At 34.5% G+C, this 12,178-nt stretch overlaps 1 protein-coding gene across 1 annotated transcript in view; it reads left to right on the top strand.

The window, feature by feature from the left end:
* The window catches only part of DPP10 (dipeptidyl peptidase like 10), a 117,809-nt gene that overhangs the window by 70,776 nt on the left and 34,855 nt on the right, over positions 1-12,178 (top strand). Inside the window, exons 11-12 of the mRNA XM_031029028.2 lie at positions 5,668-5,766; positions 5,874-5,943. Of these exons, the coding sequence (XP_030884888.1) occupies positions 5,668-5,766; positions 5,874-5,943 (169 nt within the window). The remainder of the gene's footprint in view (positions 1-5,667; positions 5,767-5,873; positions 5,944-12,178) is intronic.

Here is a 12,178-nt window from a genome sequence, read left to right on the forward strand (position 1 = left end):
AAAAAAAAAACAGCAAGAGAAAAGAAAACAATTATATAGAAAAGAAAACAAATATATACTAGAGAAACCCCATAAGGCTATCAGCTGATTTTTCAGCAAGAAACTTTGCAGGTCAGAGGGGAGGGACATGATATGTTCAAAATGTTGAAAGGAAAAAAATATGCAAAAAAAAAAAAAAAACTCTATCCAGCAAGGCTATCATTAAGACTAGAAGGAGATATGAAGCATTTCCCAGGAGCTAGTTCTTTGAAAAGATTAAGAAAATTGGGGCGCCTGGGTGGCTCAGTCTTTAAGTGTCTGCCTTCGGCTCAGGTCATGATCCCAGGGTCCTGGGATCAAGCCCCACATCAGGCCCCCTGCTCCGCGAGAAGCCTGCTTCTCCCTCTCCCACTCCCCCTGCTTGTGTTCCCTCTCTCGCTGTGTCTCTCTCTGTCAAATAAATAAATAAAAATCTTAAAAAAATAAAAAAGATTAACAAAATTGACAAACCTACAGCAGTACTCATCAAAGTCAATACATCAATAAGCAAATAAATTGAGAAAGTGAGAAGACTCAAAAAAAATCAGAAATGAAAGAGGAGAAATAACTACTGATACCACAGATATAAAAAGGATTATAAGAGAATGATTATATGCCAACAAATTGGAGAACCTAGAAGAAATAGATAAATTCCAAGAAACATATAACCTCCCAAAACTGCATCAGGAAGAAATTGAAAATTTGAACAGACCAAAAACCAGCAATGAAATTGAATCAGTAATCAAAAAACTCCAAACAAACAAAAGTCCAGGATCACATGGCTTCACAGGTGAGTTCTACTGAACACTTAAAGAAGAGTTAATGTGTATTCTTCTCAAACTATTCCAAAAAACAGAAGAGGAAGGAAATCTGCCTAGCTTCATTCCATGAGGCTAGCATTACCCTGACACCAAAACTAGATAAAGACACTATGAAAAAAGAACTACAGGCTAATATCAGTGATGAACATAGATGCCAAAATGCTCAACAAAATACCAGCCAACCAAATCCAACAATACATAAAAAAAATCATTCACTATGATCAAGTAGGTTTTATTGCCAGGATGCATGGGTAGTTCAACAATCACAAAGCAATCAACGTGATACATCATATCACAGAAATAAAGGATAAAAACCATATCCTCATTTCAATAGATGCAGAAAAAGCATTTGACAAAGTACAATATGATAGAAACCCTCAATAAAGTAGGTTTTAAAGGGCATATACCTGAACATAATAAAGGCCTTATATGAAAAACCCACAGCTAACATCACCCTCAATGATAAAAGACTGAGAGCAGTTTCTTTAAGATCAGGAGCAAGACAGGGATGTCCACTCTCACCACTTTAATTCAACATAATACTGGAAATCCTAGCTACAGGAATCAGACAAAAAGAAACGAAAAATATCCAAATTGGTAAGGAATAAGTAAACTGTTCACTATTTGCAGATGACATACCATATATAGCAAACCCAATACTCCACCCAAAACTACTAGAACTGATAAGTGAATTTAAGGTTGCAGGATAGAAAATCAATATACAGAAATCTGTTCCATTTCTATACACTAATAATAAAGCAGCAAAAAGAAATTAAATAGTCCCTTTTAAAAATGTACCAAAAATAATAAAATGCATAGGAATAAAATGAACCAAGGGCGTGAAACACCTATGCTCTGAAAACCATAAAACACTGATGAAAGAAATTGAAGAGGACACAAAGAAATGGAAAGATATTCCATGTTCATGGATTGGAAGGACAAATATTGTTAAAATGTCCATACAACCCAAAGGAATCTATAGATTTAATGAAATCTCTATCAAAATATGAACAACATTTTTCAAAGACCTAGAACAATCCTAAAATTTGTATAAAATCACAAAAGACAGTCAAAGCAGTCTTGAAAAAGCTGGAGGAGTCACGATTACAGACCTCAAGTTATATTACAAATCTGTAGTGATCAAAAAAATATGGTACTGGCACAAAATAGATGCATAGATCGATAGAACAGAATAGAAAGACCAGAAATAAACCCATGTTTATATGGTCAATCAGTCTTCAACAAGAGGCAAGCTAATGCATTTGAAAAAAGGCCGTCTCTTCAACAAATGGTGTTGAGAAAACTGGACAACTACACGCAAAAGAATGAAACTGGACCACTTTCTTACACCAGACACAAAAATAAACTCAAAATAAGGACCTAAATGTGAGCCATGAAATCATAAAATCCTAGAATAGAGCACAGGCAGTAATTTCTTTTACATTGGCCATAGCAACATTTTTCTAATTATGTCTCCTGAGGCAAAGGAAACAAAGGCAAAAATGAACTATTGGGACTACATCAAAATAAAAAGTTTCTGCACAGTGAAGGAAACAAAACTAGAAGACAACCTACAGAATTGGAGAAGATATTTGCAGATGACATATCCAATAAAGGGTTAGTATCCAAAATATATAAAGATCTGATATAACTCAACACCCCAAAAACAAATAACCCAATTAAAAAGTGGGCAGACGGGGTGCTTGGGTGGCTCAGTTGGTTAGGCGTCTGCCTTTGGCTCCAGTCATGATCCCAGGGTTTGGGCTCTTTGCTCCGTGGGGAGCCTGCTTCTCTCTCTCCCTCTGCCTGCCATGTCCCTGTTTGTGCTCATTCTCTCTCTTTCAGATCAATCAATCAATCAATTCAATCTTAAAAACTGGGCAGAAGACATAAACAGACATTTCTCCAAAGAAGACATTCAGATGGCCAACAGACACATGAAAAGATGCTCAACATCACTTATTATCAGAGAAATGCAAATCAATCAAAACCACAATGAAGTATCACTTCACTCCTGTCAGAATGGCTAAAATCAGCAACACAAGAAACAGCAAGTGTTGGCAAGAGTGTGGAGAAAATGGAATCCTCATGCACTGTTGATGGGAATGCAAACTGTTGCAGCCACTCTGGAAAGCAGTATGGAGGTTCCTCAAAAAATTAAAATGACAACTACCATACAATTCAGTAAGCACACTACTGGATATTTACCCAAAGAATACAAAAACATTGATTTGAAAGGCTATATGCACCCGTTTATTGCAGCATTATTTACAATACCCAAATTATGGAAGCAGCCCAAGCGTCCATCAATAGATGAATGGATAAAGTGGATGTGATATACCCACACACAATGGAATATTATTCAGCCATAAAAAAGAATGAAATCTTGCCATTTGCAACAACATGGATGGATCTAGAGAATATAATGCTAAGCGAAGTCAGTCAGAGAAAGACTAATACCATATGATTTCACTCATATGTCGAGTTTAAGAAACAAAACAAAGGGAAAAAAGAGACAAACCAAAAACTACAAACAAACATGGCTACCGGAGGACAGTGGGTGGGAGGTGGGGTGGGTGAAATAGAAGGGGATTAAGAGTGCACTTATCATGATGAGCACTGTATAACTGCTGAATCATTATATTGCATGCCTATAACTAACATAATACTGTATATTAAGTATACTGGAATTAAAGTTAATTAATTAAATGATGATGGAGAAGAAAACATAATCTTCAACCTGGAATAAATGATCTTAGAAAACAGCCTTCAAAAGTGAAGGCAAAATAAAGAATACAGAAGAAATGCTGAGAATGTTTTGTTACCAGACTTGCAGTTCTAAATAATACATAGATAAAAGAATAATTTAGGAAAATACTTTGAGCCACAGAAAAATGAAAATATAACTAATTCAGATTTGGAGATACCTGACAATCTGACTAGAATTTTACGACTCTAAAATCTTGCTTAATAAAGAAGGAAAACTTTAAAATCAATCATCTAAACTTCCACTTTAAGTAGATAGAAAAAAGAAGAGCAAATTAAGTTAAAGGGAGGAAATAATAAAGAGTGGAAATAAATGATAAAGAAAACGGACTAGCAGTAGAGAAAATATATAAAAGCAAAGTTTTTTAAAGATCAATAAAATTTATAAAGTTCTATATAGAGTCATCAAAGAAACTGTACACTATTTTCATTAATGAAATGCAAATGTTAATAATGGATCCTACACACATTAGAATGATAGTAATGGAACACTGTAAGTAATTTTATGGTAGCGAATTTCACATTTTTGATGAAGTGGGTACATTTCTTAAAAGACATTAATTGCTAAACAACCAGACAGGAGGAAATACACTATATAAATATTATCTACTAAAAAATTTTTCAACTAATATTCTTCCCACAAAGAAAATTCCAGTTAGCTTCACTGGTGAATTCTGTGCAATATTCAATAATATTTATACCAAACTTACACAAAATCTCAGAAGAAATAAGGCCAACATTCCAGATTCCACATCCAGCATAAACCTTACAAGGATAAAAATAAAAAAGGGGGTGGCACGTGCCTATTTGGCTCAGTTGGTAGACTGTGAGACTCTTGATCTTGAGGTTATGAGTTTGAGCCCCATGTTAGATGTAGTGATTACTTAAAAAAAAAAAATCTTTAATTTTTTTCCTAATGAATATAGATACAAAGTTCACTAAGTACTAGCAAGTAAAATCTACCAATTTATAAAAGGATAATATATTATGAGTACATGGGGTTTACCTGAAGAATCCATGATTGCTGTAACATTCAGCAGTCGATGCAATTCACTTTACTATTAACTCTGAGGATTTAGAAGTATTTGATAAAATTGAAAAACAGTAAACACAACAATATATTAATAATAACTAGAAAGGAAATTTCTTAATTAGATGAACTACTACAACTGATACCATACTTAATGTCTTAATGTTGAAAGACTGATTGCTTTCTCCCAAGATTGAGAGAAATCAGTGGATATACATACATACTTATGGATTAGAGGGCTCACTTTTTTCAGTATGTCTAATCTCCCAATAAATTTATAGATTTAGTATATCAATCAAAATTCCAGCAAGTTACTGATGTTTGTTTCATGTTTTGTCAATTTTTTTGATTTTTTTTAATTGGCTATTGCTATATTCTCATATTCATTAATCATTTTACAGTACCTAAAATGCCATTAATGCCATCTACTGTTTTTCATCTTAGATTGTCTTTATATCAGATTTTGCAGTTTTTAATTTTTAGTATTTTAACTTGTGTCTTTTTAAAAAATTTCATTCATATTTCTCCTTAATATCCTCATGCCTATTTTTTTTCACCTTAATAAACATATGGGATATAATTATATTCTCTTTTTTAATGGTATTGCCAATCGATATCATTTGCATTATTTCTATTGATTATATTTGTACTCATTATAGGTAATATTTTCCTGATTTTTTACATGCCTCATAATTTTGTATTGGAATCCCAGAATGGTAAATGTTACCTTATTGGGTGCTAGATAAGTTTGTATTCTTTTAAATATTCTTAGGCAGAGTAGTAACGATCAGATTTGCATTTTGAAAATGTAAATGCTAATTCCAAGAATAGGGCAAATAGAGAACATTTCACTGGAATAAGAAAGCTCAGTTAGAAAACTGTTGTAGTAATCCAGCCAGGAGAGAAATTATGAGAGTTTAATCAGTGCCTAACACAGTGCTTGCCAAATGATAATCACTGATTATTTGTTGTGTTGTACTGATTCCTGATCAACATATAGTAATTATTTAAATTAACTTTTTTGATTTATAGAATATTTTATATTGGAAAGCAATTCCATCCTGAAGGAAGCTATCCTGAAGAAGAAGATAGTAAAGTCAGAAATTAAAATGCTTCATATTGACGACTATGGTAAAGTTTTGTGCATGCTATGTTATTTAAGAACAACATTCTCTGCATCTTATAGTTTTACATGTAAATGACTCTCCATCTTTAATATTTTGCTCTTTCTTTAAAAGAACTTCCTTTACAGTTGTCCTTTCCCAAAGATTTTACGGACCGAAACCAGTATGCTCTTCTGTTAATAATGTAAGTATTTTATTTGTTTTTGAAATGAAGGAATCTAAAGGCTTTATAATTTTTCTTATGCCTCACATGACAGCATTCTGATTAAAAAACAAAAGAAGAAGTCCTATGTGTGTAGTTAACTGTGCAGCTGTCAGTGGTATGAGCTCGTCAAGGACATCACCACAAAACAATATGGAGGGATGTGGAATTTGTTTGTACTTCTTACCTCCCAAGTTGAACTCAATGTTACTGCTGGGAATAGTGACACATGTGGTTTGGCTTATGGATGTCTGTTTAGCAATTACTCAAGCCCTATGCTCATTTTTTTTTCATATATAATATTGGTCTATTTCTTTCTTTGCAATATATTTGTCATATCAAAGTTATGCTGCATTCATAAGAGCAACTTTTTTAATTGTTGTAAGAATACTTAATATGAGATCTACTCTCTTGACAAATCTTAAATGCACAATAAAGTATTGTTAACTATAAGCACAGTGTTGCATAGCAAATCTGTAGAACTCATCTTGCATGACTAAAATTTTATACCCATTGAATAACAACTCCCCATTTCCCCCTCCCCTGGCAAACACCATTCTACTCTCTGCTTCTAGGAGTTTGATTATTTTAGATGCCTTTTGAGAGTGGATTCATGCAGTATTTGACCTTTGTGACTGGCTTATTTCACTTAGGATAATGTCCATAAGGTGCATCTGTGTTGTCACAGTCAGGCCCTACGCTCTTTATCAGTTGCTTATGCAACATTGAGGAAACATTGATTTCCACTGCTGAAACCATTGGTTATATTTATATCACTCCTGCCAGTTTTCTTTCTTGGATTCATGGCCAGCAGGAAGCACCTCCCATGCTCAGAAAACCTTTTAGTTTTTTCCAAGTTAGAATTGACTTTGGAATTGAATTCATTCATACTTTCTATGAGATCAAACTCTGAAATAGTACTGGGCACAGAGACCCCTAACACCTAATGGTTGACTAACTTGATACTGATGTAGCATTTTATTCCTGAGAGTTATTGGTTATTTTCCTTATTAAGAACCCAGCCAGCATATATTGCTAGGACAATGCTTAAAGTTGTCTAAAATTATATCAGAACCTTATTAGGAAAAGAGAAATGAAAACAGCATTACTTGTTGACTACTGAATATAGAAGATAAGTGTTCAGTCTATGAAATCAAAGTTCCTGGCTCTAAATTCCAGTTTTGTCAATTTCTTAGTGGTGTCCTTAAGCAAGTTGCTTAACCTCATTTAAGGCTCAGTTTCTCCAAATATAAAACAAGCATTAAAGTACAGCCTATGTTTTAAGGCTGTTTTTTAGATTATATGAAATACAACATGTAAAGTGCCATGCACATGATTGTTTTAATTATTTTGATTATAGTTCATTATTTTTTACAGATTGTAGATTCTTTAATAGAAACAATCTGTCACTTAATTTTAAGCAGCTAAATACAGAAAACATTATACTTAATATTTCCCCACATTCCAGTATTTATTCTTAATGTTAATGTCTTGACCTCATCTAGTTTCTCATGCCCAGACCCTTCTCCTTTGTCTCTAAATAACCAGAAGACCTTGAAAGTTCTTGGTGACTTCCTGCGGAAGTTCTTATTTGCTCTTTTACAATTCCTTCTTTTGTCCCTTCTCTTTCACCTACTTTTCTTCAATTCCTATTTGAAGTATGTGTGTGTTTTATTGAGGAAAATATTTAAGGCATTAAAATGAGACCAAAAAAAAGGAAAAAAATTCTTAACCCTATATTCTGTCTCAGTCATCTCTCTCGTTGGGAAAAGAGGCTGTTCTTTTTATTCACTTTGGGGGGACAGGTGGTTCTCAGGGAAAGGAACCCTTTTAGGCATTCTTCCATGAAGCATTGCCTCACTCATGCAGATGGGCATGTAGGCAATTATTATCACTTGCCTGTCCGCTGGCTCCAGAGTAATGTCACACTTTGGGGTGAAAAGTAGACAAGAATTACAGATTCTCTCTGTAGCCTTGAGTCCGAGAAACTAACTGACTTGTTTTGGCATCTGATATGAGCTTTATTCTGGGTGATACAGATTAGTCTTAATTTCTCTTGTTAGAAAAGGGATAGTCAGGTCTTTTTTAGAGGCAGGATAATAGAGTAAAGGTACTAGTTCAGGAGTCAGGTAGGCCTGGGTTCAAATCTCAACTCAAAGATTTACAATACATTGCTTAATTTTTCTAAGCATCAGCTTCCTTATAAATAAACGAGATGATAACTTAAAGATGTGTCACCATAGCGTTTGGTGGAGCATAAACACTTGCACTTAGTGTTTAATAAATTGTAACCATAAACATAGTTATTATTAGCACTAGTAGTTTTAATAGTTAAAATTATCAGCTTCCACAGACCAACCCCTTCAAGGCCCCTCCTACAAAAAAAACAGCAGCACTCAAAACTTGCTAGCACCACCACCCTGCCTCCCTATGCTGTGTTTCAGTGGAACTACCCTCTCCAATATACTCTTGACCAGACCCCATACAGGATGCTGCAGCCCTGGCAGTGTGAAAGCAGCCCGTAGAGTAGCCAGCACCACTTCAACATGACGCATGCCCCTGAGAGAGGAAAGATAAACACCCATACCAGTCAGAGAACCAGTAGTAGGCTGGAGGCAGACAACTGGTCTGACTTCAGGCCCCACCCCTACCAATGAAAGCTTCTCAGGAGACAACCAGGGAAAGTGCCTTGCAGTTTGGTGCTATATCTCTGGCAAATGCCTGGTCTGTTTCAAGTCAAGCCCATGGCATCTCCAGGCTGACCCACTGACATCACAGGGAGTAGACACTGCCCACAACAGGCCAAGAAAGCTATTGCAGACGACTGGACTGAAGGAAAAAGCAGCTCAGCCACAACAGCAGGGTAGATACATCACACATAGGAGACACGCCTAAAGGGGCAGATTCTGGTGAAAAGGGGATACTACATAGCAGGAAACTACCGGACCTCTTCTTCATAAGGCCATTAGTTGCAAGTGCAGATGTGGCTGTCTGCCCTAACACACAGAAACCTATACAGAAGTTAGGCAAAATGAGGAGACAGAGGAATATGTCCCAAGTAAAAGAATAAGACAAAATTACAGCAAGAGACCAAAGCAAAATGGAGATAAGTAATATGCCTGTTAGAGAATTTAAAGTAATGATCATAAAGATACTCACCAGACTTAAGAGTAAAAGACATCTCTGACACTTAATGAGATAAAAAAAAAAAAAAAAAGAACCGATTAGAGATAAGGAGCACCATAAATGAATTTAAAAATACACTAGATGTAATAAAGGTAGAAGAGACAAAGCAGAAGATCAGACCAGTGACCTGGAGAACAGAAAAATAGAAAATAAGCTGAGCAGATTGGGGGAGGGGGGGGGGATAAATAAATAAATAAATAAATATATATATATATATATTTTTTTTTTTTTCAAGTGTAATAACATTTGCCTTATAGGATCACAGAAGGAGAAGAGAAAGAAAAGCGGGCAGAAAATTTATTTGAAGAAATAATAGTTGTAAATCTCCCAAATCTGGGGAAGGAAACAAATCCAGATAACCTAGGCACAGAGATCCCACCCCACATAAAATCCACCCAAGGAGGTCCACACCAAGATACACAGTAGTTAAGGTGGGAAAAGAAGTGACAGGTAATTTTAAAAGCAGAAGAAAGCAGTTACATATAAAGGAAACCACATAAGGCTACCAGATGATTTTTCAATAGAAATCTTGCAAGCCAGAGGGCGTGGCATGATATATTCAAAATGCTGCAGCCAAGAATACTCTATCCAGCAAAGCCATCCTTCAGAATAGAAGGTGAGATAAAGATTTTTCCCGACAAACAAAAGTTAAAGGAATTCATTACCACTAAACGAGCCCTGCACGAAATGTTATAGGGGACTCTGAGTGGAAAGGAAAGACCATAAACTAGAGTAAAGAAAGTAGGAAGCACAAAAGTAGTAAAAATAAGTATATTTATAAAAATCAGTCAAGGAACTCACAAAATAAAAGGATATGAAGTAAAGGAAAGTTGTAAAGAATGAGTTCAAACTTAACATACACTGCTATATACAGAAGATGTTATATACAAACCAAATGGTAACCACAAATCAAAAATCAGTAATATGCAAAAAAAAAAAAGAGAAACTAATCCAAGTATATCACTAAAGAAAACCAACTTATCTTGAGAGAAGAGAGCAAGAGAAGAAAGGAACAGAGAAGAACTACAAAAACAACCATAAAACAAGTAACAAAATGACAATAGGTACCTACTTATCAGTAATTACACTGAATGAAAATGGACTAAACATTCCAATCAAAAGACAGAGGGTGACAAAATGGATGAAAAAATAAGACCTATCTATATGCTGTATACAACACTCATTTCAGACCTAAAGATACATGCAGACTGAAAGTGAAGGGATGCAGAAGCATTTATCATGCATAGGTGTGTGAAAAGAAAGCCAGGGTAGCAATACTTATATTGGACAAAATACTTTAAAGCAAAGACTGTAACAAGAGACAGAGAAGGGCACTATATAATCATTCAGGGGAAAAGCCAACGAGAAGATATAACAATTGTAAATATTTATCCACCCATTCTGGGAGTACCCGAATACATAAAGCAGTTAATAACAAACGTAAAGGAAGTAATCAACAGTAATACAATAATAGTAGGGGACTTTTAACTCAATGGATAGATCATACAAAGAAAATCAACAAGGTAACAGTGGCTTTGAATGACATTTTGGACCAGATAGACCTAAAAGATCTATTCAAAATATTTCATCCAAAATTACCAGAATACACCTTCTTTTCAAGTGTACATGGAACATTCTCAAAATAGATCAACATGTTAGACCACAAAATAAGTCTCAACAAATTTAAAAAGACTGAAGTCATACCAGGAATCTTTTCTGACCAGAATGCTATGAAACTAGAAATCAATCACAAGAAAAATTCTGTAAAGAACACATTTACAAAGATGCTAAATATCATGCTAGTAAACAATGAATGGGTCAACCAAGAAAGCAAAGAGGAAATAAAAAAAAATAATACATGGAGACAAATGAAAAGGAAAACATAATGATCCAAAATACAGCAAAATTGCCTCAAGAAGCAAGAAAAATCTCAAACAACCCAACATTACACCTAAAGGAGCTAGAAAAATAACAAAACACCAAACCAGTAGAAGGAAGGAAATAATAAGGTGAGAGTAGAAATACATGAAATAACAACTTAAAAAAAAAAAATAGTACAGATCAAAGAAACCAGGAGTTGGTTCCTTGAAAAGATAAACAAAACTGATAAACATTTAGTCAGACTCATAGAAAACGAGAGACTCAAATAAATAAAACCAGAAATGAAAGAGATGAAATCACAACTGATATAACAGAAATAAAAAGGATTATAAGAATATTATGAAATTTATATGCTAGCAAATTGGACAACCTACAAATGGAAAAGTTCCTAGAAATGTGTAGTCTACTAAAATTGAAGAAGGAAGAAATAGAAATTTAAATAGACCAACTACCAGCAATGAAACTGAATCAGCAATCAAAAAATTCCCCAAAACTCAAGACCAGATGGCTTCACAGGTGACTTCTACTAAACATTTAAGGAAAAGTTAATACCTTTTCTCCTCAAACTATTCCAAAATACAAGAGGAAGGAAAACTTCCAAATTCATTCTATGAGGTCTGCATGACCCTGATACCATAATGAAATAAAGACACTCCCAAAATATAAAAATAAATAAAAGATCGATCTCTCTATCTACCTATCTATCTATCTATCCAGAGAATATTACAGGCCAATATCTCTGATGAATACACATTCAAAACTCCTCAATAAAATATCAGCAAGTTGAATCCAACAATACATTAGAAAACTTATTCATCAAAATCAAGTGGATTTATTCCCAGGATGCAAGGGTGGTTCAACGTTGGCAAATCAGTCAACATGATACATCACATTAAGAGCAAGGATAAAAACCATATGATTATTTCAACTGAGCCAGAAAAAGCATTCTGACAAAGTACAACATCCATTGATGATGGGTGGCCACTCTCACCACTTTTATTCAACATAGTAATGGAAATCCTAGCCACAGCAATCAGATAATAAAAACTAATAAAATCAAAAATTTGGTAAAGACAAAACTTAACACTATTCAAAATGACATGGTACTATATATAGAAAACTCAAGACTCCACCAAAAAACTACTAGAAC

This window comes from Leptonychotes weddellii, chromosome 3 (genome assembly GCF_054177405.1).
Source record: "Leptonychotes weddellii isolate Sample4059 chromosome 3, ASM5417740v2, whole genome shotgun sequence".
NCBI lineage: Eukaryota > Metazoa > Chordata > Mammalia > Carnivora > Phocidae > Leptonychotes > Leptonychotes weddellii.